Consider the following 27,865-nt stretch of genomic DNA (forward strand, 5'->3'; position numbering starts at 1 on the left):
ACTACCTTAATGATCAGCGATGGTGGGGTCTGCAAAGTGACGTTCTGATGAAGTCCTATCACAAAGGTTTTTAAATTGGACAAAAGTTGTTCCGTTCTGAAAATCGAAGTATTAATCTGATGTTTTGAATGCTGGAAAGGATTAAAACTGTGTATTCCGACCCAGGTCGTCTCGGTTTTTGTGACAGTAGAACAGGATAATAAGATGATATTTCAGTCACGTTGTGACCCCCCTCGTCAAGTTAGTTCCACGTTGGAACGAATTTGTATAATGAAAGCGATGCCTTGTGTCCTTTATTGTTTCAGCAACGTGTGCTTATCGATAACCTGATTAAAAATTACACAGTGGTGCACCATGACTTGCCAGAGTCACGCGTACATACAGTACGCAAAGTGACAATTTTCCTGTCACCTGCATTCAACATTCAGTCGGAAGGTGTTTTTTTCGGTCCAGCGTGTCCCGTGGAAAAGAAACGTGGGTTCAACAGGCGGAAAACGTCCATTCAGCGCCCGTTCGGGTCGGAGGAGAACGGGCGGGATTGTCCCTCGTCACCGGCGACCCCTCTCCACAGGTTCCGGGCGCTGTAACGCCACATTACCCACGGTCCCGGTCCCTGCCAACCCCCCGTCACGCTGTAATTCGCGGCAACGTAACGCGGCGCCACGCGCGCGACTCATAAACGCTGACCGAGGGTTCAAAGGTCGGCGGGCGCGCGCCGGCGACATAAAGGTCTCCGGCACGAGCGCGCCGGACGCGTTGCGCGCGACGCAGGGACACTTTCCTCGGGGGTCGCGGCGATGGCGATGGCGCGGCGCGACGGCGGCTTCTTCCAGGGCGCGAGGATCATGTTCTACCTCGTCACGCCGAACGAGACGTCGTTTCCACGCGAGGACGACGTGCCCAAGTACGTGCAGGAGGTGAGCGGCGTCTTCCTCGCTTCACGCTTTATTATTATAATTTTTTTGCAATGGACACCCCCCCCCCCCCCCCCCCCCCCCCCCCCCCCAAAAAAAAAAAAAAAAATATGAATTTGTACACACAACAATTCGTTGTTAATTAAAAACGAGCCCGCCCACTTCCACCGCCGTGTCCCCCGTGGACAGAAGACGCGCGTCCCCGCCGCATCACGCGTTTCAAGGAGAGAGGAGGACTCCCGAGACTTATTCATTCCTGGTCGGATTTTCCTGCAAAAAATGCAATTGTCCAATATTATTCAAGACGTTTGTCTTACGCAGGACACGTAAGACGGTCGTGAAACAATAAGAATTTTTTTTCACTTTTGCGAAGAGTCTAGAACTGGATCCCGCCCACGACCTGACTTCTAAAACAAAATGGCACTTTAAGGTCAAAACACAAACATCTGTTCCACAAATGTCATTTGCTTGGCAAGTCCTGAAACAGTATTAAAAAAGAAGCATTAAAGAGTCCCCTGGCAATATATTCATAGGAGCCCGGGCTACGTTTCTGGCCCTGAAACGCCCGTCCGCATTTCTCCTTTATATTCTGCTGCCGAGCGTGGAAGGCAGTGGGTTAAGAGCCATTAAAGTGGCCGAAGCTTGTGTTGTGGCTCCGGCTCGAGCGAAAATGTCTTACGAACACAAATTTCTTGACAGAGAAACACAATCAGAAGGAGCACGAAGTTCCACTCTCCGTGGCCGCGCCCTCTGCCATATGGGGTGGAATGTTGAGGGTCGGGCGGGGTGCTGTTTTACTTCGGCTGGGGGGGTTTAAGGTCTCTGGCGGTCACACACACACACACACACACACTCCTTCCCCATCCACCTGCGAAGCAGTCACCCCGCACACCCACCCGACCAGTCCGCCACACCCTGGCCTGCAGATTTTACATCCTCTCCCCCCCTATAAACCACCTCATGCTGTGATTGGCCAGCAGGTTGCTTCATCTGGCAATAGCATATATCGGTTTTACCACGGGGGGGGGTGTCCAGGTCTTTTCCCCAAGGGACAATGGCTGTTCTTTAAAGACAAATCCCGTCTTTTACCTTCAGCCTGCTAGTGGCCTAATTATAAGGTATTGTGAACGGAAGCGCTGCGAATGGAAGGTACCCAGTCTTAACTGTTCATTATACAGAGCGGCATCCATAAATCATCGTGACACATGTTATAAATAGCTGCACGTGCATCAATGAACCCGAAATCCAGTTTGCATGTTAATTCTAATGCATTTCCAGCAACAGTTGCTGAGCCTGATTTTATTTATCATGACACGGATGTTTTATAACTGGACCAAACCAGCACGGTTGAGTTGTGTTTGCCTGGCTGAATGTTAATTTGAAAGACATGTTGCTGCATGGTCCTGCAGGCCACGCCGTTCTTCATAGGCCTGATTCTGCTGGAGATGCTGGCTGGCTGGCTGAAGACGGGAAGGTCTGTTGGCAGCGTCAGTGATGGAACCACCTCCATTTCTGCAGGGATGGTGTCCCGCCTTCCACAGTGAGTCCACAGTCTGAAATCCGATTATCTCGAAGGTTCACCAATTTCACCCCCAGCCAAGTAACATGGCGGCCAGATAACAGATTATGTTTGATTGTATCTTTTTTAGATCATACCCACATGACAGAAATCGACACCATCGTGGCAGGTTTGCCGATCTAAATCACAATCTTTTGCTCTGCTTTGCAGCCTCTTTATCAGAAGCTTGGAGGTGTCCACTTATGTTTACTTTTGGGAGAATTTCCATGTTCTGGAGCTTCCCTGGGACTCAGCGTGGACGTGGTGGTTGGGATTTCTTGGTGTGGACTTCTGCTACTACTGGGTCCATCGCTGTGCTCATGGTAGGTAACAGTTCTTTTTCAGCGGATTTTATTCCGATACCACAAACTCTCCACAAACGCTTATAGTAAACTTTTAACCAAAAAATGCCCCTGTGAAAGTGTTGCGCATGCCAGGCGTCGCTCCTACTACATAATGAACGCTGGCCCATCCTGACGTCTGCTTTTCCTGCAAAATGGCAGCCATGCTGTCTGATTTTTGCTTCGGTCATGTTTGCATAACTGCATGGTTGCATAAAAGGAGGTCACTTATGCCTGCTGAGTGTATACACACACACACACACACACACACACACACACACAGAGATACATATGCTTCAGAGGTCTCCGACAGACAAGTTATCCTGCTGGAACTCATTGGCTTTGTTTGTATTCGGCTGCAGATAATGTTGAACCAGCATTTGTATTTTCATGAGAAACCCTGTCCATCGATCGATACTTGGACACCGCTTTGTTATAGAACAAATAAACAGCGCTTGGAAAAGTATGTCTGAAAAGTTGAACCTCTGTGCCATGGCTTGCATCCTCAAGGTTAATGAGCATCACTGACCTGTACATTCAGTATCAGGCCATCAACGCTTCACCATATGCTGCATCAATTAAGGCCATGAATAGCTCCTCCTGCCATGACGCTATTGTAATAACGTCCCTCCATACTTCCGCGAGGAGTCACGGAATAATGAAGTGTTTGTGGCTGTCCAGCGCAGAAATGGGTTATTCAGCAAAAAAAAATTTTTTTTGTGTCTAAAAAACAGTTCAAGAGTTCTATTTAGCAGCAGCTGGTTCTAGACAAAGCTTTAATATGAACGCGCCTTTCCCCTGTATAAAGCCATGCATCATTGAGGGGTGACTAGACTTGCTTTGTGAGCCTAAAGTGTCTGTCTACACTCAGGATCTTATTGTCGAGCGAGTAACGCCATTCTTCTGAGACACAAGCCTGTCCGGTTTTACTGGTGCTAACCTCATGTGACCTGCTTGGATCTAATAACCCCAGAATGGTTTTTACTTCTCAATTTATGCTGTGGTGGACCTAGAGTCCCATTCCACACAGACACTTGAGCCATAAATCTGGATTCTGAAGTGGAGAGCGTAATAAGCAAATTGGGGACAAAACGGCAGAAATATATCCGCCATAAAACAATGTAGGGCCTAATTAGTTCTGCTGTAAAATATGAGCACTTATTTGATCAGTCTTTATGGACTTTTCATATTTCACCCTTCATGTCATGCACTTGAAAGGGGGACCTCGGTCGTTATTTTGTGTAAAGAACAAAGGGACGGGCTGCCAGGGAAAACATCTGTCTCTTTCTTTTCCGATGCCACCTTTCTTGTGGAGTCCTGGAATCCTGCAGCCGAGTTCCACCCTCACTATATTTAAGCCCGTTTGCCCACAGGCACAACAATCGTGCCGCTTCACCATCGGCTGATCATGACAACAACAACCTGAAACATCTTGTTTACTCTGCTTTCTGAACGTCTATAGTTAATATTAAACTGTAGACCGGACTGCCATGCAGACAAAAAATATCTGCCATATTGAGGGAGGCGAACCATTTTGCCGATTTTACCATATGTTGTTGTAACTTTGTGTTTTTTATTTTTTTTACAAAACATTTATTTACACACATGGATAATATTTAATATTTTATTAAAAAACATATTTTTTTTGTAGCAAAAATATTAAATGGCACCTTTTTGGCAGCAAATTGCTTCTGTCTCTTGAGTGTCATTTAATTTGTGTTTTAATAACTTATTAAGAATTTATTCATATCCTTTTATCTACATATTGACCAAAAAGTCACTTATGCCGATAATACGCATAAAAAAATTACTGTCTTTCTGCTTCTGTTGCATCTTATTCTAATTTCAACACCAGCACACCTTAAACACGATGAGCCACTAAATAGATGATCAAATTGCAAAGTGATTGCGATTTTCAACACGACAACTGTGACAACTGGAACTGGGATTCAAATGTGATTGGAAGTCATATAAATATAAAGAACAGGCTACATTTACAGACATGAGCCCATTAAATTGAAACACCCCAAAATAAAAAGAAACATAAAGGTCAAACATATTATGGTAATACAGTGGGGCAAACAACATAAGCAAAAGAAGACATGGACACAAGCCAAATGAAAGGTTTTGGAACTGGTGGCCTGTTCCAGGTTGTTGGTTTAGTTATTAAATGATGTAATATCCACGGCCAATGCTCAGGTCTCATTGGGCTGCATTGATTTGGAATCAGCTCAAGTGAGGGTATTTTGATGCCAAGACACCTACAAGAAAATATATTTTGCTCACCACCTAGACTATTTAATACTATTTTAGAATTTAGAATTGTTCTATTTTATTCATTTTTATTGGTTAAATACGTGTAAATTGTGTGCAGTTACATATTTAACATTATATCTGTTACCAGGAATTTAAATAAATGCTTTTTATACAGATGTTTGCCCACAATTCTATTTCTATTGCATATGGTTCCATTCACGGAGGTTCTTTTGGGTTCCAGCGGCTCTGTCCGTGCTGTGACTGTGCGGTTGATGTGCGGGCAGCCGTGAGTGTGGCTTGCAGTTGCAGCTCTTGTTGCAGACAGCAGCAGTTGTCAAGACAAACAGATCGAACGAAGGCTGCACCGAGCGCCGCTCCCTGAGGAGCCCTGGCTGGATGTTATTGTTTTGAGAAGGAATCCTTCGCCGACGCGGCTCGGCCAGTGGCGGGGGCTCCATAAATCTCTCGCACTTGGACTGGAAGTTCCTGGCCGTGCAGGTTGGATGTTGTACAAAAGAACCAACCCGGCCAGGATGTGAAAGGCCCCGCTTCTATACGAGAGAGCTGTGCCTCTGGGACCCTGCAATAATATCAACAATGGCAACAGCAGTTCGGTCCTTCACCGTCTCGGTGTGTGTTTGTGTGTGTGTGGGTGTCTCGGCCAGGCTTGTGGGACGTCTCCTGCAGCGTTGGGAGTTCTGTACCCCATCAGCCTCGGAGTCTGCTGCCCTCATGTGCTCTGTTTGCATGTTTCTGTGTGAAAGTGCGAGTGCGAGTGTGTGTGTGTGTGTGTGTGTGTGTGCGCGCCTTACGTAGGGGCCCCTGTGCAGCATATCTGTGCAGAACATGACACAGACGTAATACAATAGGACCGTTTGTGTAAAAGTCAGTGGCATCCATGAGAACTGGTCTCTGAGAGCTGTGAAAGCGCTGCGGTGGACTCGTCCTGTCACATGCTCATGGCCTGGTAGTGACAGAGGAATATGGATGATTATCAACTGGACTTGATCAATAATATTGCACTTATTGATATTACATACAGAGGTACTTGAAAGTTTGTGAACCTCTCAGAAATATGAATAAAAACTAGGGAAAGTGTCTCTTTATAGATTATTTCTGTTGCGTTTTTCTCTATCGTGCCATGAAACACCCCAAACTCACGTGTTGTGAAGGCAAGTTCTCCAAACAAAATAGTTCTATGTTCTACCATATTGCATTTACAATATAGTTAAAGCGAATCTATGAAAGAAAAACAGTTTAATGTATAAATAGTTTCTAGGTTTGTGCTCTGGTTAAGCTTCACTGTGCAGCATCGTTCTGTTCCCAGGGTCCTGTTGGTTTTGGAAAATAAAGCCCAGCTTCTGGTTTACTTTAAAGACCTACCAAATTTGTTTGCTGATTTTTCACTGATTACAGAATTGATCGTGTTGGACATGCTCTCCAGTTCTCGTTCAGAAACCGCTCGTCGGCTCTCAGCCTCAGACTGTGTGTGACGCTTGTCGGGTGTTGGTGTCACGGGCCACCAGGCCCTGCTTACTGTTCGCCTGCTGCAGGAAAAGTTCACCAAATTCCAGCCTGGTGTTTACCTTCTGTACCTATTCAGCCATCACTGCCCGGGCCGGACGTCTTGGAAGCTCCTCGGCGCTCTCTCTCTCTCTCAAGCTGCGGGAGTGCGGACAGCGCGAAGTGCCGGGAACGAGGCGGGAAACGGCCAGTTGCCTGGCCGGGGATGCGCCCGCTGTTTGGCTTGGCAGCGCATGCAAGGCCCAACTGGCCGCGCCGCTGAAGGCTTTCACACCACATCGATAACGTGAGTGACACGGCACACCGCGTGGAGCAGCGGCTCGACTGGCGCCGGACGCAGCCGAACCGCTAGGGTGGCGCTTCATCACTGGTCAGAGCCACCTCTGGTGCGGAGGCCATTTCTTACGAAAAAGCACGACTGTGAAATACTTCGTCTCAACTTCTTCATCTTGCTTCTGCCCCTGCTGCAGGGGGCCTTGCGTTTGAGTTCGTGGCCTTCAAGAAAACTGCTAACATCATCGTTAAGGACGAAAGCACAATTACTCAACAGAGACATGGTTCACCGGGACAAGGGCCCCGGTATCAACTCAGCGGCTGCAAACTTTGCTCTTTATGGTGTTTATTTGCATAATGCATCTTATGTAAGGGCTTTTTCACAAAAACTTTTGACCTTTGCCGGACCTACTAACGCGCTGGATCAGGAGGGGAGCTACTGTAGTTTTTTCAGTTAGCATGTAACTGTTGTTTTTGGGGTTAATATTAGACAACCTTTAATTTTTTTAAAGAACAACCTCTGTAGATTGAAAACGAACGGGCAACTGTTTAAAAATTAAACGCATAATGTAAACTTCAGAGCAGGGACGTTTTGCTGTGAGGACAGAATTTCATCTTCTTTCAACCAAGTAAAATGGGGCGGGTTTTCCTTCATCCACGTTAATGAGCATCACAACAAGCTGCTTATTTACATTTACATTTACAGTATTTATCAGACGCCCTTATCCAGAGCGACTTAGTCAGTAGTTACAGGGACAGTCCCCCCCCTGGAGCAACTTAGGGTTAAGTGTCTTGCTCAGGGACACAATGGTAGTAAGTGGGATTTGAACCTGGATCTTCTGGTTCACAGGCGAGTGTGTTACCCACTAGGCTACTACCACCCTGATGATGACACCCTTATGATGATGACATATTCCTTGAATTAGCCTCCACAGAGTAAGTGAGTCTAAACCGTTGCTATATTAGTGTCCTTTATTGTCTTATCAGTTTTCAGAGCCGTCTTTCGTACGCTTGCAAAGCTGCAAGACGGAGGGGAGAAGAGCTGACGACTGCAGCATTTCGCCGTTGTGGGAAAGGCTTTCTGTGGCATTGGTTCTCATCATTAAAGCACTTCCCCACTGAATAGTTCCTGCCAAACTATGCGGTGTCCTGCGGAGGCTGAGGACACGGATTGCAATGAGGCCTAGCGGCTCATACTTCCTACCAGTCACACCCCGCATCAATCTTGCCGCACTCCTGCAAAGAGGAGGAGCGAAAAAAGGCTCTGATGGCAAGGAAACAATGGGTGGATTATCTCAGGTTGTTTCACTCCTCTTCCATTCACAGGAGATATTCCATTTCAAGAGTTTTGTCAACACGGCTCGGATTTCTGACAGATCGATGCCATTTTATCAGAGCAACAGCAGACAAAATGGTAGTCGATTTGTCACGAACAGCATGATAATGTTTTTTTTTGTTTTTAATAAGTCATAGCAGCAGATTATAACAGGTTGAGCTCTTGATTTCCCACATGAACCCGAGTGGCTCCGTGCTGCATTACGTCACCTGATCCTTGGATTCCTCCGCAGCCCACACCTCCGCCTCCTGGGAGGAGTTCTGGGGCGGGGGCAGATGGTGAGAGATAGGGGCTGGGCTTTTGTGAATGGAACGTCTGGGCCTTTTCTCCGGGGCCTTTGGACTCTGGGTGTTCCCCCTCAGCCGCAGCCAGGTGATTTTGAAATGTCTGGCTGGGGCCGGGCCGCTGGCAGCGGGCGCGGAGGCTTGCAGAGAGGAGGGAGAGGCGCTCGGCCCTCTCGTGCAACGCGGCCGCGTGTTTGTTCAGCTGGGCTGCAGCCACTCACTGGGGTTTCCTGGCTCGGCTGTTCCTTGATAGAGGAGCTGACATGTTTTTGGGAAACGTCCCAAAGGTGTGAGACGCTAAAGTGTAGCAAAACATGGGCTGGACAACTGAGCTTTTACTGCTCGCAAGCAGGACCGACTTCCACATGTTTGTTCGGCCCTAATCCCGTTTCTTCTGACACTCTGATGCTGCTTCTGACCTGCTTCTGTCTTCCAGTTTAATTTGAGACGTGCCTTTTCTCCCTGTGTGTTCACTTTACATTTTAATTTCGACGCGGGCGTGTGTTTTGGGTGCTAAAAAAGCCAGAGAGATGGGTGGTCCAGAGGCATCACTGAGTCGCGTGAAACTTAACGAGCATGTTCTTTCAGATGCTGGCATCCCCGGGCTTCAGCAGAAATGAATATGGCAAAAATAACAGCCCGTCTGGGAGGTATAAAATGTTGAGACTGAAAGGTTGGAGGCCGTAATTCAGTAGCCTTTTTTATGCTGTAATATTGGTAATGACACAGGCCCAGCTGTAGCCAGAATGGTTAGTAGTGGTTTGGCGCAGGCATTTAAAAACTCAGCAACCCTGATGAAAAAAAAAAAAAAAAAAAGACATACACTGTATTATTGTAAAATGACAAATAGTATTAACATACAAGAGTTAAGGCTTTACCATGTGAAGCTCGTTTCATTCTCTACAATATTTTTCCAAAATAAGTTTAAACAAATTGATGAACACAAATAATGATTTAGTTTTATGTCATATAAGGAAACACCACTAGATGGAGCCTCATTTATTAGCCAATAGATTTTACACTGGCTCATTATGGTCTATTATTCCAAACAAAATGAAACATTTCTGTCTACCCTGACATTTACCTAATGCAAGGCAATGTTTATAATGATTTATAAAGGCTTTTTTGGGGCGCAGTTTAATTTGGGAATGATTTAAATGAATCATATATTAATGTCTTATGATTCAGCATTCATGTCGTATGTTTGGTCCTCTGCAGAGCTGAATATTCTTTGGGCTGCCCACCAGGTCCACCACAGCTCTGACTACTACAACCTCTCTACAGCACTGAGACAGTCAGTCACACAGCAGTGCGCCTCATGGGTAAGGGCCAAGCTTCTGTATGTGCTGCTGGGGTGTTTAAATCACATGCAGCTATGAAATTGTCTCCATATGCTGCTGCTGTTGGTAAATAAGATGCAGCAGGGCAACCAGCTGGTGTTAAGGAGCTACAAATTGAGGGGTGAGAATCGGAAGGAAGGGGGTGAAATGGAGTTTTCACCCCTGCAAATAAAATATTTTGCTCTGTGTAAATTGCCAGATTAAAAAAAAAGGTTAAATATGAATGTTATGCTTAGAAACAGTGATAAATACTGTGCTAAAAGAACATTTACTTAAAGCAGGGAAACGCATGAAGGGATGCGTGTCAACATGTAATGGACTTTTTTTCAGATATTTTACCTCCCGTTGGCCTTGGTGATGCCACCATCAGTGTTTGCGGTTCACGTCCAATTCAATCTGCTGTACCAGTTCTGGATTCACACAGAGGTAAAAGCATTAATCAGATTGCATGTGGTCTAGGATGGTATCACAGCTTACTTAAGCGTTTTTACTACAAATAACTGCATATGTTGGTTTAAGACGCTTCGGACGTGATTTGGACGTGATTTACCAATGGCACTGAGCCAGAATGTAATCCAATTGCATCGTAAAAACATTCTAGGCGCAAGTCAAACAATCCAAAAGGATGTATACAATCAAACACCAATAAAGCAGGCAGAGGTCACACTCTGGTGGTGAACACGTGTTACCTCATGAAGCATCAGCTGATGAGTGTGTCTGCGTGTGCAGACGGTGGGTAATGGGTCAAAGGCGTTTTCGAGTTCTCTTGATTGACTGGGTCCGCCTGGAGAGACGTGTGAAGGGAGGTGGCCGTGACATCGCCCCGCCCCCTACACTCCCAGACTGAGCACAGACTAGAGGGTGTGGAGGTAGGTATTCGATATAAGCTCATGAAAGCTCTTGCAGGCTTTCCTGCATGTAACATGCCAGATGTCCTCTCTCAGAGTTTTCTGGACGTGCTAATGCTGATTGCAGAGCCTGGAACGCTCCCCAGAGCTCTAGAACCCCTGTTTTACCATGTTCACAATGATATGTAGTGGATCTGACCCCAAAGGTGTTATTTGTTCTTTTTTGGAGGTGAGTAACATCACTTCAGAGAGACACCTGTACCTCAAGCTCAGCTGGACCCACATTCAGCTGGTCCAGAGATCCGATTGAGGAGAAGTCCATCTCGTTTGTAATGGACCATATCAAGATTCAGAAAGAAAATAAAAAATCACCTCCACCACTAGCAAACAATTCCCTGACCCAACTAAATATAAAACACTGAACCCAAGAGAAGAGAGTTAGAGTATATTAGTCATCATCCATGATAGAACCTCTTTGTAGCACTGGCACTTTCATCCAATCCATTGTTTGTTTTACTTCTAATCCATAAATATTGTTCTTTCCATTTGGAAATGGCGGTCTCCCTCTTTCCGCAGTTAGCGGCGCCAAAGCCGAGCTCATCAGATAAGAAAACATTTGAGCGGTTATAAATGATGCTTCACACTGGACCCCGTTTGCTCATGTCTGAAGCCCACAAATCCTCAAATGTCCCCGGAGTGCAGTGTTCTTCCTAGGGCCTTTGCCCGCCAAAACAAAGAAACGACAAATCATGCAAAGGACGAATTTGTGCTCTATTGTGTCCGTGACCGTGTGTCTGGCATGGACCCTTCATGTCTACGTGCAGAATTGAGGTGGTTGAGGTGGTTGATGTACTGCCATCTGGCACCACAGGTTTGGATGAAGGCGATGAATCTTTCGTATTCATTGTTAGATTTTACTGTCTTAATGCGCAAGGAATTGTAATCCAGTCATTGTCATTTGGGTGACATTAAACGGTTATTGCTTTGGAGAAAGTGACCATAGGTCACGGCCAGATGTACAAACCTTCTGTTTTCTCACTAGGTAGTCAGAGACCTGGGCCCTCTAGAGTGGGTCTTGAATACTCCCAGTCACCACAGAGTGCATCATGGTAAGATGCTGTTTTTGGAAGTGGAATATAACCTCTAATGCTTTCGTCCGTATGTGATATGTGACTCAGTTTTAACCTTTTTTTTATGGCAGGTCGTAATCCATACTGCATTGATAAGAATTATGGAGGAACACTCATTATATGGGACCGACTCTTTGGTAAATGTATTATTATTATAATTATTATTGTGGTTTTTGCATGCATTTGAATCCTAGCTTCGGCTTTGTGTGTGTATGCCGTTTGCACCCTCTCCCCATGCGGGAGCAGGTTTTTCCCGGGATTGGGGTTGATCTGGATTCAGTGGTTATGGATGGTGAGCGATAGGGAGTGAGTGTAATTCAATAACATGCTCTCATTAAAGTGTTAAAGGATCTCATAACTTCTTCACCGCCATAACAATCCGGTCCTGCCCTCAGGTACATTTGCTCCTGAGAGTGAAAAGGTGGTTTATGGACTCGTGCATCCAGTCCATTCATTCGACATCTTGTCCGTCCAGGTCAGTGCTGCAGACAAAGCGATGACGATGAAATCACGTGGCTCTATATGTTTGGACGTGGCAAAAATTGATAGCAAGCAGCTTGTCCTCGCCGCAGTGTAGTGATGTGAACTTTACAGATTGCCGGCCTCATCAATACCCAAACATTCCAGTGATCGATTCGTCCCAGCGGCCACCGTTTCCTGATTGTTTTGACATTTGGGCAGAACTGATTCATTCTGCTGCCCGAACGGGTTTTTGATACAGTGCGGGTGTTGGCATCGAAAGTAAATATCTAGTAGAAGCCTAGTGAAAGCTCAGGCCCGCCTCGCGTCTCTCTGCTGGTGGAAAAGCCCGACTCTAACCATAACATTATTACTCCACTTTAAACAAGCCGTTTGACGGAGGTGAAAGTGCCCGGCGAGCTGAAATCAAAGTTGTGTTTGATTATTTTCTCTGCTCTTACCTTTTGGGCAAAGGAGAGCATAAGCAACATAATCTGGGCGACGGGAGGCGCCGTTTAGCGCTGAAACCGTAATATTTCTTCTAAGAAATAACACGTTAAAAGTGCAAACCAACTGTATGATGTAATCATGCATCATTCCCCCACTAGTTTCACTACTACCCGTACGTGTGGCGCAAATACTGGCGAGCCAAGGGCCTGGTGCACAAGCTGAGTGCCATTTTTAAAGGACCAAGCTGGAGACCTGGATTGCCAAGACTAGGAGATCGTTCTGAAGTTCCCAAGGTCAGAACTTTCTCTTTGTGTATGTGTGTGTGTGTGTGTGTGTTTCTGTAGTTGTACTTTTTTATTATACATTTAGATCTCAGGGTCATGGACTGGCACCCTCATGGTTTATTGCCCGCAATTTTGTTTTTTTTAGTAGAAAAGTCATTTAAAATGCCTCCTAAATTTTGACTTTTTGTTTTTTTGCCAAATATCCCCAACGTTTTATGGGCCAAAACCAAGCCAAGTGAGACACTAAAGGCCCTTTCTCTTTGAAGGGAGACACAATAAGCTATTTCTCTTTAAATAACATACTTGCGGGCTGCTCCAGCGTGAACACGCCACCCTGTCATCGGCAGACAAAAGAGGGCGGTTTTCCGAGTGGGCCTCACCGGGAGAGTCGCAGCCGCCTTTGAAATCCGGGCTGACGGCGGCGCATATTCCTGCCAGTCAAGCTTCACAATTAAAGCTGCCCTTGTGCTCGGGACCCAGTGATTCTAAACATGTGGAGAGCTTAGGAATTCGACCGAAATATCTTGAAAGGCCCCAACATACATGTTGACGCTGAGCGGGAGGGAACGGGGCAGCGGGGTGGACCGCTCTGGCCGGCCCTGTTGGGGTTTTGAGGGAAAGCAGAGCGAGAGCTGGAGTAGCTGCAGGGCCGCTGGGGCTCTTTCGCCGAAAGGTCAAACACATGGCCAGTGCAGAGAGGACAGTATTTAGTTACAAAATAAATAGGTGATGTTAGGAGTGTGAGCAACAAGGACTGTCAAAGCCAACGGGAGCCACATCAAGTAAACTGGTTAATAATGTGTCTGTTTGAATAAAAGTGGCACAACAAATACGCCACCGTCACTTGTTATTTACCTTTTACCTTTATTGTTGTCTCCTTTCAGCTGCTACCAATTGGGGTGGCCACAGCGGACCAAGCGGTCTGTCTGTTTGACCCCTCACCATTTACCTGGGCTTGTGACTGCCACCAAGAAACACACGGTCACATGTCTCCAGATTTAACTTAGATTTAACTTCCTTAAATCTAAAAGTGTTGCGTATTAGTAACTCCGGTAACATGTTGACTTTGACAGCCCTGAAAATAAATAAATGCTAAACACAACGCTAACCATGTAGCATGTTTGCTAGTGGTTAAAGGTGTAAATATATTGATGAAACAAGAAAGACGCATAATGTTAAATAGTGTTCATGTGTGTGATGAATTGGTGGGTGTGGGCTTAAATTGTCCTGAATGAGGAAGTTGTGTACCTGAGAGCTGTCACTCACTAGGCCCCTCCCATTTTAAATTCTATAAAATAAAAAAAAAACAGAAAAATAAAAAATAAAACTTCTTCTAGATACAGATAAGTGGTCCTTTCTTATAATTATTACAAAAATACTTGGAGGGAAACACTAGCAAACCATAAAACATTTAATTAAAATAGCAAAACAATAAACCAGATTTGAAAAAAGATAAAAATTTACATTTAAAACAAATAAAATGAAAACGATTATCTCAACGCACTTATTTATGTAAATGCTGAGGACGCTTAGCCTTTAGCACTGTGATGCATCATGCCAACTGTTGCCAACTGTTGATATGGTACGGTGAGCCTAATCTATACAGTAAAGTGTGTATGGAACAAATCGTTTGTAGTTTTTAAATTAATTGTTTTTTTTAGGTTACTGGAAAGGAGGTGCCATTAGATTCGTTGTGGTCGCCTGCCACCCAAGCCTACGTGACTGCACACTTCTTCCTCCTTCTTGGTGTCTACAATGATCTGTTCGCCTCGAAAGCGGTAAAGCCCTTCATCACCCTTCATCACTGCCGTTAATCCACTCTCAAAATTAATCTGGGATTTTCGTGCCATTCCTCACGTGTAAGTCAATGTGGGCAAGAGTTCCTGCCCAGAGAAATATGTCCTGCAATTGCTGCGGTCAACCCTGCACCGTCTGAAGTCACATCCACAATCCCATTGCCTTCATTTGCTCAAACATCTCATCTTCACTCATTCTGGACATTTCAATACACATAACAGTTTCATCAGGATTTAGTTGGGGTCATTTGTGGTGTAAAATTCTGCCTAATTGGATTTCTGGGGTTGTTTTTGTTGTCACATTGTGTTGTGACTGTAGTTGTGAAGGAACTATTTTTGGTAAAAAACAAACAAAGAAAGAAATAGTCAGTGTTCGCAACGAATGTTGAATTCGGTATGTTATGCCATTAAGCACAGTGCCCGCTCATTTGTGATGAAGCTTTGTACTGATTATTTGCTCTTCGAAGTAAATTTAGCCAGATTTTTTTCTGATCTCAGCCCGTTTTCATACGCCAGAATCCCATCCTCTTCATGGTGATAATTAGAATAATGACAATAGCAAAGACGGTAATAACCCAATCTGCGTGTCCCTAAAGGGATGTGGAAACAATAACACAATCAGCCTGTGGCTCAATGAAAGGGGCAGATGTTTAATTTTCTCCTCTCTTTGGCATTGTGTTATGCTTTAAACGGGATATGGGAATGAGTTGAAAAATTAGCACAGTGAAAGGGCATAAAAATCCAAACAGTTTTCCTCCCCCCACCTAAACTATTCCCATAAGGATGAAGTCACTGGCTTTAGAAAAACAGCCGATGAGGGCCTACCTACAGCCAAAGATCCAGTACCTTAGAGTAGAGCTGTGAAGGACCATGGTTCATGGGACCATGGTGTAAATGTGGCCATTTTACCATGCACCAGTGGTGGAGTCCTCAACATCAGCCCAGATAAGAATATAAGCACATTTCCTTTGTCTCATGTATTCTACTATAAGAGTCTGTCTTCTGTGTCCTTTTTTAAGTTTTATGGATATTCGGGATGAAGAGATTACCTCCCCATAGGCCAATTACAGCTAATGCTATATATACATCTAATATAGGATGTCATTAGTGAATACGGGATATGGAGCAGACATATGGACCCTGTCTTTATAATGTGGCCGCTGCTGAGCCCCTGGTGATTAAAGCAGACGTGAACCACCAGAAGCCTGGGGCGCTGCTGTCAGGTTTGGGTTAGAGAGCAGCAGCGTTGGCAGCATCTCCATCTGCCACACATTTCAGCAAGTTTCTTCTGTTGAGCTGGGATTCGGGGGTGTTTTGAAATGAAAGGGGCAAGAGGTAACACTTTAAAGGAGTCAAGGAAGACCATAAACGTCATAAACCTTTCAAAAAAACAAAACCTTAGTGCTGAGACGGAATTGTTGTAGTCGGTGATCTTTTTTTTTTTTTCTTCTTGTAATCCTATTATTTCAGGAATGGATCCGTGTATAGGAACTTTAATGAGAAAAACACACACACCTTCTTAGTTCCTTCTTTGGGGGAGACCTGAAGGAATTGTCCTCTTGCCTGCTATATTGCCTTAATAGCATTTAATATGAAAGTCAAGTGATTGTCATTGTGCACAGCACACGGTGACACAATGAAATGTGTCCTCTGCTTTTAACCATCACCCTTGGTGAGCAGTGGGAAGCCATGACAGGCGCCCGGGGAGCAGTGTGTGGGGATCAAGGGGACCTCATTGGAACATGTTTTTTTTTAAAGGAGGTCTATTCTCTCCTTCTACAAATTCACATCATTGTTCATATTTTTCTTCTAGATGCTCTCTCAGATGACCGTGCTGCTCGTCACCAGTTACGTCTTCTTTTCTCTGACATCCCTGGGCTACATAATTGACCAGCGGTACTGTCCAGCATATCCCTAATGTAGCCATAATGCTGTTTAAAGTAGATAAACTATGTGCAACTCCTCGTTAATATTATGTATTAGGCATACTAATGCTTGTCATAAGAAATGCATTGAATGAAATTAATGAAATATTATTATAACCATATTTCAGATCGTAAATGTGTAATGTTGTAATGTGTTTATTATCATGTTTGGTGTTAAGAGCTTGTTAAACTATTTTTCTGTTGCACAGACCTAATGCCTCCATTGTGGAGACACTCCGTTGTGCACTCATGATGTTGTTGCAAAGATATGGTTTCATCAGACCACTGGTGGCTTCCCTGTCTGTCCCCATTGAGGTAAGATTATTATATTATGATGAATTATTGAAACCCTGTACTGACCATCAGACTGAATTATCAGTGTCACGGACGCTCTGTCACGTGTACCAGGGTAAGAGTTGGTGACTATAAACTGTGCATATACGTGTGTATACTACTACTGTTGATGATTATCAGTTTTGTCAGCATGCCTTAAGAAACTTTAGGCCCAGAGGAACGTTGCATTGAAGTCGTGCGTGTGTGTAGGTGTTGCATGGGGCCATTACAGCCAGCCATATGTGCTCTCAGTGTGTGTTTATTCTTCTTTTTGTGTGTGTGTGTGCGTGTGTGTGATATGGCTATACCTCTCGCTGCACTGCTCATTGTGATGTATGGCTCCAGATGCATGGCCCAATTGACCATAAAATTGCTGTGCGTTTCTGGCACTTGCGACGGAGGGGGGTGAAGATCACGGCTGACCTCTCATTACACTGCCTCACCCGCTGTCTCTCACCCACCCACACACACGCACACACACACTGTTGTTGTGTTTTTAAAATCTCTGTGGCAGCCTCCTGAAATGTATGTATGCAACATAAGTGTTTTAACTGTCCAACTACCTGTATGTAATGATTTTATTCTACAGTTATGTCTAACACACTCACACTTTTAGTCTCTAACCCTTTCACACAACATATTCTTTCCTTCCTTCTCATCAGCCGCTCTCTCCCTCCCTCCCTTCCTTTCCGTATGGTCGGGTCTAAGTAAAAGTAACACTTCTGGAATCAATTAGACATGTCTGCGGCTAACTAGGGGAGAGCAGATGAGTTTTACATGCAAGGCCAGGACTGTTCCCATTCTTTTCTTTCCTTTTTTTTTAATTGTGTGACTGCACATCTGTGGCCTCAGGTGTTAAAAAGCCTGGAGCATTTTTTCCCTTCTCAGAGATCACCACAGGATAAAACAATAGTCTTTTATAGCTGAGAGCAAATGGATTCTCCATTCTTCAAGTAGGCGTGCAGTGAGCACTTAGTTTGACCATCACCATCGATAAGATACACCATTTAAATGCTTCTTTTACTTTTATTTAGTCTAAAAGAAAAAATAAAACAAATGATTCAATGTAACAATTTTTATTATGTCGTATAATATAACAAAGTGTTAAACAAATGTATATTTTTAAATATGTGTAAACATATTATAACTAATTACATAATAAGTACTGTTGCATTTTAGATCTGTGAAGTACACATATGCATGCAAGGGCGAGACGTTAAAAACGCAGCGGTCTAATATACAGCACCCTTAAAACTCACACTGGCATTTATTACTGCTGCAGAGAGCTGCTTTATAAAGCAGCGGGACGGACCTGTAAACCCGCACGGCGAGAAGCCCCTCTTACCCCCCTCCATACTTCTTTAGCACGTCAGGTTTTTCTTTTTTCTGAGCAATAGCTTGACATGAACCCATGGGGTCATCTACAGTGTAGAATTATATAGTGTAGGATCCAAATCTAAATATTTCTGAGATGTGCCAAGGTCCACTTAACAATTAAGAGTGGGGGCCATGTGTTCAGATTTACTATTTATTTATTTATAATGCTTACAATATACTTATATACTCATTCAATGCATCTCCTGCTTTACTCTTAATTTGTTGTGTAATTTAATTATTTTCTGATACCTAAAATAATTTAGAATAATTTGAGCTACCAAATGTAATCTCAGTGAAAATAAGTCTAGTCCCTTGGCAGGTGAACCAAAACAGAGACATTTCCAGAGTTCTTTCCATTCAGACTAATATTTATCTACCTTTTTGTGGAATGGAAATGCAATTACATGGTAAAAATCAGGCCAGACACTTTTTAAGAAAAGGGGTCAGAATAATATTATCACGTTCAGCACAACACAAAGCATGAATCAACAGACAACAGCCTTATCCTTCTCCAAACCTGACTCTCGTACCAGGTGAGGTCTTTCAGACAGATTATAGTCGCCGGTCTGTCTTGAGCTCCACTGCCTGACTTGAATGATCAACTTTAAATTTGTGTGTTTGTGTGTGTGTGTGTGTGTGTGTGTGTGTGTGTGTGTGTGTTTTTTTTTCTTTTTTTTCCCATGGATCTTTTTGAGCGTCGGAACTCGGCGCGGGGGCTGACAACACGTGAGTTATTGGAGCCTCTTTTTTGGGATGGTGGGTGTGTGGGGGTCTTTGGAAACCCGGCTGTGCAGGTATCACTGGAGACCTCACAGGAAACTGCAGGAAATGTCTCCTTCAGATTATAAAAAAGCCCTTTCCCCATCTTCCTCTCCAACTAAAGCACACACCCGAGTTGAAGGTCTGCCTTTGCAGAGGATCCACAGTAAGCTGTGCTGCATTATTTATCTCCTGGCCGCCACTGGGTCCTTGCTGCAACCCAATCATGCCAGATTTCCCACTTTATTTATTTCTGTACTCGCTTTTAGTCACTTTAGACATAATCTTAATCTGCATCTGTAATAAGATCATGACTGTATTACACAGATTTTATGTTCATAGGAAATCATGATCTAAAAATAGAATATCATAATGTCATTTTTTTTTTATCTGCAATTTAATTCAAAACATTCACCTTTCAATCTTCAATCCAACCAAGGATTGACTGTGTACATTTCAGTAATGTGAATGCTTTATGATTGATAATAGGCAATATTCTAATAATTTTAGATTTTCATCCATTGTCAACACTGCACAACAATTTTTCACTTTATGAGTAATGAATATAGCATACTTGAAATTTTCCTTTTCTGAATTACATTTTGAAAAATACATTTTATTTTCATTTGTTTTAAGATGCATTCGTATTTAGATGTAGTAGTATTTAAATCTATAGAATTTTTGCTGTTTGTAATATTTTATGTGATTCCGAACTGTTTCCTTTCTTTATTTCCAAAGCAAAAGCAGGCTTTTACTCATCAGGGCCAGTTAATTTCCTGGACGTCTCCATGGTGATATCTGAGACTGTAAAAGAGGGGGCGGGGTGAGGCGTCTGAAACACTTTCAAGTGTGTATGAGGGCGGTGTGGTGTTGAAAGAGGATAGAAGAAGTGAAGCGTCTTAAGCTCTGCTAACTGGCCCACCACAGGGCGTTGGGGTGAAGGGGGTTGTGGATTGGAGGAGGGGGGCCATCGCCCACTTACAAGTCCACTGGGAGCCATTGGCCCTGCCTGCCTTCGCTGTGAAATTCCCTGGAATTGATTTACAGAAATCCAGCAGAGGCTGGAGCCCCAAACGTGGCTTCCCTTAATTTGTGCCATCAAAGGAGTAAGTCTTGCGAGATCAGAGGTCCTCCACCCACCCAACTTTATTCATTCATGGGTGCATGCAGCTGCCAGCCCTCTCAGCTCGTCTGTGGACCAAGTTGCCATAAACCACCCAAGTGCATTATGGGTATTAGCAGTATAAAGGAAAGTACCAAAAAAGTCCTAGATACGCACCATTTTCTCTCCAGTTAGTTTAGCTTTACTTGTTTTTGGTGTACAGTCGTGTCCAAATGTTTTGAGAATGACATAAATACTGGTTCGCTGCCACCATTTTTATTATAACAATTTGCATATAATCCAGAATGTTATGAAGAGTGATTGGAAGAATTGCAAATTCACTCTTTGCCATGAAAATGAATTTAAACCCATTTCCACTGCATTTCAGCCCTGCTACATTAGACCTGCTGAGGAAACACGTTCAGTCAGCATTACGTTGCATAAAAAGGGCATCACAGATATTGCTGCTGCTAAGATTGCACCTAAATCAACCTTTTATCAGATCATCAAAAACTTCAAGGAGAGAAGTTCAAGTGTTGTGAAGAAGGCTTCAGGGAGCCCAAGAAAGTTCAGCAAGCGACAGGACGATTCAGCTGCAGGATCAGGGTGCCACCAGTGCAGAGCTTGCTCAGGAATGAGCAGCAGGCAGGTGTGAGGGCATCTGCTCTTAATCCAATTGAGATCTTGTGGTCAATTCTCAAGAGGCGGGTGGACAAACAAAAGCCCAGAAATTCTGACAAACTACATGCACTGATTGTCACGTCCCCGTCTAGGGGATGGGAAACGTGAGAACGAAGGAGAGCGATGTGTGAGGCAGGAACACACACATTCCTGGCCAAAGTATATATAATATTGTGCTTTTATTTACAGTGAGGAGTGAACAACCACACAAAACCTAGAGTGCGTTACATAACAACAACAAGGAACACACCATAAAAGAAGAGACTATACAGTTTACAAAATGAAAACACAACTGACAACACTGACCGCAGGCTCTCCTCTAACACTTCAAAACTCTCCTCTCTATCTTCCTCTGGCTCTGCAACAATGGGCCCTGTATGACCCATTGGCCCCGTAGTGCTCCTGTCTGCTGAGTTGATTGGCTGACTGTTGAGGAGGGAATAGGTATACCAATTTCCACCCACCAAAAAGCCTGAAAAGGGAAACACCAAACACAGAGCACCCCCGAACCACTCTACGGCCCAAAGGACGTAGCACTGATTATGAAGGAATGGGTCGCCATTGCTCCGGATTTGGCCCAGAAGTTGATTGACAGCATGTCAGGGCGAATTGCAGAGGTCTTGAATAAAAAGGATCAATACTGCAAATATCGTCCTTTTGCATCTTATTGTGATCAAAAGCCTTTGAAACTTATAAAATGCTCAATACAGCACAGAAACAACTGACAATACATATATATATATATATATATATATATATATATATATATATAACACTGAGGCAGCACACTTTTTGAAAACCAACATTTGTGTCATTCTCTAAACTTTTGGCCACGGCTGCAGGAGAGGCTGTTAAAGAGAGAGGAAGAAAAGTGCCCAGCAGGGGGCGTTTTGCAATAGTCGGGAAAGCTCATGATCTTTGTAATTCTGTGTGTGTACATGCACATGCATGTGTGTGTATTTGCACATGCAACGAGAGCAGTGCTGTTCAGTCCTGGTTTGCAGATGTGAGCCGAGGTCCTTGCTCAGTAGGCAGTGTGTGTGAGCTTAAGTCCACCACATGGCCAGTGCAGCCTGGAAACCTCCCATCAGGAGTCATACATCATCACCGTGACAGCCCCCATCCAGCCCCGCCCTCGCTTCAGCCAACACGGTGCAGGGAAACAGGAGCGAAGCTCAGTCCTTTCCTAACACAGAACTTTTGTGCCTACACGTGTTTGTGTGTGTGTGTGTTTGTGACCTCATCTGAGCAGTGTGTGTCATGTGACATCCATGTGTATGAATAACATGCCCACAGTTACGTAAAAACCACAGCTGTCTGGTGGGTCAGGTGGGATCTGCAAGGGATTCAAAGTACACACAAATCTAAAATATTAATCATTAACTTACAAACAGTATCTACTAATAAATATGCAGTGGTGGCCTAGCGTGGCAGTGGTGGCCTAGCGGTTAAGGAAGCGGCCCCGTAATCAGAAGGTTGCCGGTTCGAATCCCGATCCGCCAAGGTGCCACTGAGGTGCCACTGAGCAAAGCACCGTCCCCACACACTGCTCCCCGGGCGCCGGTCATGGCTGCCCACTGCTCACTCAGGGTGATGGGTTAAATGCAGAGGACAAATTTCACTGTGTGCACTGTGTGCTGTGCTGCTGTGTATCACATGTGACAATCACTTCACTTTATGCTGGTGCCAAAGTGGCCTTTATTTAACACAAAATGGAACAAACCTTTTTTTTTTTTTTTTATTCAAAAAGCTAAACTGAAAGCTAAGTGATTAATGCATTCATTTTGACAGCACTAACAAACGCACACACACACAGGGACAGTTGAGTTCAGATGAAAGTCATCAGAAATAAGTAAGACGTGGTGCTTCTGTAGCAGGACTTGGTCAGATTGTGTCATCCTCGTTATTTGTTAATTAAACGTAATTTATTGGCTATGAATGGCACTGGCCACGATGGGATGGGCCCATCTGATGTTCTCTGTTGCCACCTCCACTCGTCGGCCGAGTGGACACTCAGTGAGGTCAACAGCCACTACAAACCCCTGAGCAGGCTCAGTAAAACGCAAGGCCAGCGAGCTCCGGCTACACGGCCTGTTCGGCAACAATCACATCATTTTTTACTAAGAGCCTGCTTTCTGCTCCCATTGAACGCGCGGCTTTGAAATAAATATGTGACACATGTGCACAGGTGATTTACGAGCGCTCCCCCCCGCAGTTTCACGTTCTCCTGCCCCAGTTTACAAACCGTGCCATAGGACGGGCTATTAAATGTCCGGGCCGCGCAAATTTACCTGGGGCTGCTCAGTTTCTTTCCACACTTGTTTTCGCTCTTTCCCGCCATCACTTCTCTCCCCATCACTCACTCACTCCGCCACCCCAGCGTTCTCAGTCCTTGGCGGGGAACCGGGCGGCTGAGCAGGTAGTGGGTGAAAGGAGAGGGACATTCCATCTCTGGTGCGGTTCCTCTCTGAGGAGAACAGCTGCGCCGCAACAGAGGAAGCGCTTGGCTTTTTTTCCCATCATGCAGCGGCGGTGATGGACAGCACTCTCGCTTGGCTTGTGCTGCGACGTAGGATGCAGTTTATAACCCGAAACAGAGGGAAACTGTGGCTTTGACATGGCAAGCATTTCTGCCAGAACTCCCAAGAGGTCCATTCACATGCAGCGATGACTAATGACCCTCCAAAACCTGTGAGCAGGATGCATCATGGGACATTGACTGGCCCATCTTTTTGCATTTTTGCATTTTATTATTTTTGCATTTCATTTTTAGAGCATTGGCCATGCCAAAAGGTTAGGGCTCGAACATGACACTAAAGCCTGGGTGTGTTTAAGTAAATAAGTTCAAGAAGATATGTTTGGGGTGCAAAGGGTCCATTAAAGTTCCAGCTGGGTTTTCTGCTTTCACACATACCATGTAGATGTTTGACGCACAGGTTTGAATTTTCCTTTCGCTTTCAGGAAAATGAGCACAGGGCGTTTGCATCACACTGTTATTTATTTTGGGGATGTGTGTGTTTCTAGGCATTCACCTCCCTCTCCATGCTCTACTGGGCTGTGCAATCTGGATCACATCTGATGGTCGGCAAGAGAAAACAGCAATGATGGGATAACAGCGCACAGCTCCCTTACCCTCAACTTTACACAGCCATTTCCTCCCCACAATTTACTCACGTCGCATGTTGCTCAAATTTAACACCTGATTGATTTTTGGGAGTTGCTTTATATACCTTCAGAACTTAATGTATCAAACTCTGTTTGATATATTAAAAACTCTGTTTTTGCAGAGTTTTCTTCACTAATAATGCTGTCTGTTTTTTTTTATCTTCCTTATGCTCCTGTCTCAACTTGTTAACCTTGAAATTAATGCAAAGTCTGTTTTTAATACCAAATGCTTTTTAAAAAAGATATATAGTTAAATAAAGGAATCATTTAAAGCAAACTGCAATGTGCCCTGTGTAAAAAGTAACAGTACCCCGGTATAAACACTAGATGTCGCTACTGTAACCCTCTCAGGAATTAGGCACACAGTAGGCATCTGTAATGCTTATGATATATTAATAATCATCTCAGGAAAGACAACAGTATTTCATCACTCAGTTGGAAGACTGTAAATGCTTCCTATTATTCATAAAAAGCCAAGGAATGCAGGTAGACGTGCCACTGCTATTCTATTCTTGTAAAATCTGTTCATTTGAAGCTGATGGCAGTAATACAGTAACACATAAAATAATGTCTTTTGAGTAATATAATAACTTACAACAAATGTTGCAATCCAAAATACCTGTTTCAGAACAGAACATTCAGTGAGGAGACAATGGGACTGTGGGTGAAATCATACTTTGCCCATATAGAATTTTGTCATGATACATAGGGAGACCAAGCTCTTCTGTCATGACAGTGGCAACATGGCATGGATGCAAATGCATGACCTCACAGGACAGGGTGTACTGACGAAACATAATACATGGACAAAACACAGCAATACATGGCACAAGGGACACTAACGTGGACTAGGTAATACATAAAATGACCACAGTGGAAACGAAGAGATGGCAGGTGAGAACAATTAGGAAATGAGGAACACACATATGCACGATACAAACTCCGTTCTGGAACAGGGATCGGAGCCTCTCCCGATGTCCAAGTCCAGATATCTTCCCTTAAAAGGACACCCTGTAAATCCGAGAGGCGGCGCCAAACGACTGAATGTTACCCATAAACTTACTTGCAAAACACCGTGTCCTTTATAGACAAATGGAAATATGAGCATCTTGTAGTTGTTGAGCTCTGCAGAGCAATGTGTTTATGTCTCAGAATCCCTTCAGTGCCTCATGTTGGCAGAAATCTCTCGTCCTCTTGAAACTCACGGCCCTCCCTGCAGAAGTGGTGTGAATTATTAATACAACCATTGCTGGCTGTGTGATTTCTTTCGTGGGAACCCTGGGGCCAGTTTGATTTTGCTCCATCCTTTTTTTTTTTTTGTGTGTGTGTGTGTGTGTGTGTGTGTGTCAAATGCCACTGTTTACTCAAGAGAAGAAGTGGGCTGCAGAACTATTTCCCAGTGGCAAGATGCTCCTCTGAAGTGTGAAGCAATTACAGGGATCTGTACTACAGAACTGCTACTCTGCGGTTAGCATGAAAAGACAAGGACATTGTCGATGGAAGCGTCCAATTTAATGTTACACTACACCCATAGATCATAACTAAGAACAGTGCTGGTGCTGAAGTCCGATTTTGAACATTTTCTCTGCAGGAGCTCGCAGCCGCTACTAAGTGAAAGTGAAATGATTGTGATACACTGCAGCACAGCACACGGTGCACACACATAATATGCTATGAAAGCCAAAGCCCTTAATAACAAATATTGATAAAGATAAAAATACTTTATTATAGTTATTAATGATTGCATGAATGTATTGTTGTTACATGTTAAACAATCATGCTATACAAGGCTAAGTATTATTAACTATAGGTAAAGTATTAACTATGCGCTTAATCAGTCTGTAAACATCTTCACATGTTGCATAATTTGTGATATTGAGGGGTATAATGTGCATTTCTTATGTTGCATAGGGATGTGATACAACTGAACAAATACTTATATTCAAATTACTGCAGGTAGGGCCATCAAAAATATCTTCAGCTACTAATCCAGGGAATTATAACAACCACCGCTGTCGGGTGGTGTCAAATAAACGCTGCATGTAATGTTTTGTTGGTGTCAATTTCTGGCAACATCCTGACAAACAGTAAACCGTGACGAGTGTAGAACAGCGTGAAGCAAACACTTGTGAAGCACTTATCAAACGCAGCTACAAAATGCATCGAAAACGTGTATGGTCTTCAGAAGGTGTTCACTACGAACATCTATGTGGATGAGGAGAACAGGAGTCTCAAAGTGGCAGTGAGCAGAGCTTTACTGATGTGGATTACGGTCAGGCAAAAGTCTGGAAAAAGGTAGAATCTATAAAAGGTCTTTAGTTAATGGAAAAGATTTCCTGTTCCAGAGATATAGTGCAAAATAAATGAGGTTCAGGTGACATGGCCGATCTGCAAACAGAGTAGCTGCCATCATTGATTAAGCAATTACCGGTTGGATATATCTTGGCCACGGCACATCCTGATCTACGGATTTTCCTTGCGCATTGCTTTGGGCGCAGTGGTGGCCTAGCGGGTAAGAAAGCGGAGTCCTTCAAATCCTGAATCGTCAAGGTCCCCTTGGTCAAAGTACCGTCCCCACACACTGCTCCCCGGGCCCACTGCTCACCAAGGGTGATGGTTAAAAGCAGAGGACACATTTTGTTGTGTCACCGTGTGCTGCGTTGCAGTTTCACAATGACAATCTCTTCACTTTCAGTTTAAACAGTTGCAACTCAACAGAGGCCAAATCAACGCATCCAGAGTTGCCACACCAACTGATGCTTTTCTAATGCTGTGGTGATGCCATCCTACAATTCTCTCACAGGTCTCCAAAGTTTTCAAAAGACGTTGTTTATGAAGATTTATCCTGCAGGAGATTTAATTGTGATTTGACTTGGCCAATATTTCTTTTTTTGGGGGGAAAATTATTGTGGAAACCTGTGCCAAAGGATCTGGCACGAGAAATTAAACAAAAACAGTGAACAGAAAATGAAAGGACATATGAGTGCTAAGTATATTGCAGATATCGGGAAACTATATAACCTGTGGACTCATCTTATCTATGCTGGATCATCAGTTCTCATCAAGAAGAAACAACGGCCGCAACAAAGGATCATCATATAGCTCCAAACCCACCCTGTCTGGATACAAGGATTCATTGGAAAACTCACGTGGAAGATATGACATCTAAGATATGACGTCAAAGAAGGTGAAATTGTTGTGTAGACATCGTGACTTTCTGTCACGGCAGCAGGACAGGTCAGGAGAAAAGGACGCAATTGCACAACTTCACAAAAACAGAAGATTTACTAGAAACAATGCACCTCAGACAGGACAGGATACACACATATTATGACCCAACGTGGACTAGATACAATGAGGTACACAAGCAGGAAATTGGGACGAAGACAGTGACAACAGGAAACTCTGGAACAAGCCATCGGAGCACCCCCCAGATTCAGGATCGTGTCACCTTTATATAGAAACTACTTTTCCCCTGGAATGTGAATCCTTTACAATGTAATTCAACTGTCAGAGATCTTGATAATTTTGCTGTGTATGATTTTAATACTTCTGTCATTAGATAATGTGTGCAGATGGACCACTGACTCCACAGATGTGACAGCCCACCAAAACCATCCAAGTGACTCATGTACGCTGACAGCAGATCACACCACCAAATGGCCGCGACTGAGCCAAGCCGGTCCTTCTTTAATACATTTGTACTGATGTATTAAATGTGTCCAAAACC

General features: G+C 44.0%; 1 protein-coding gene across 2 annotated transcripts; it reads left to right on the forward strand.

The window, feature by feature from the left end:
- The first annotated feature begins 692 nt into the window (after nucleotides 1–692).
- agmo (alkylglycerol monooxygenase) lies at nucleotides 693–27,786 on the forward strand. Of its 2 annotated transcripts, none has more exons than XM_028980419.1 (13): nucleotides 693–917; nucleotides 2,324–2,454; nucleotides 2,644–2,795; nucleotides 9,705–9,808; nucleotides 10,157–10,252; nucleotides 11,717–11,783; nucleotides 11,876–11,941; nucleotides 12,200–12,279; nucleotides 12,872–13,006; nucleotides 14,659–14,775; nucleotides 16,607–16,689; nucleotides 16,928–17,033; nucleotides 27,698–27,786. In XM_028980419.1, the coding sequence occupies exons 1-13, from the start codon at nucleotides 798–800 to the stop codon at nucleotides 27,734–27,736; spliced, it is 1,296 nt and encodes a 431-aa protein (XP_028836252.1). In that variant the 5' UTR covers nucleotides 693–797; the 3' UTR covers nucleotides 27,737–27,786. The 2 variants fall into 2 exon arrangements, with proteins under 2 accessions (XP_028836252.1, XP_028836251.1); XM_028980418.1 differs by lacking the exon at nucleotides 27,698–27,786 and adding an exon at nucleotides 23,995–24,276.
- Nucleotides 27,787–27,865: the final 79 nt, after the last annotated feature.

Source organism: Denticeps clupeoides, chromosome 5 (genome assembly GCF_900700375.1).
Source record: "Denticeps clupeoides chromosome 5, fDenClu1.1, whole genome shotgun sequence".
Taxonomy (NCBI): Eukaryota; Metazoa; Chordata; class Actinopteri; order Clupeiformes; family Denticipitidae; genus Denticeps; species Denticeps clupeoides.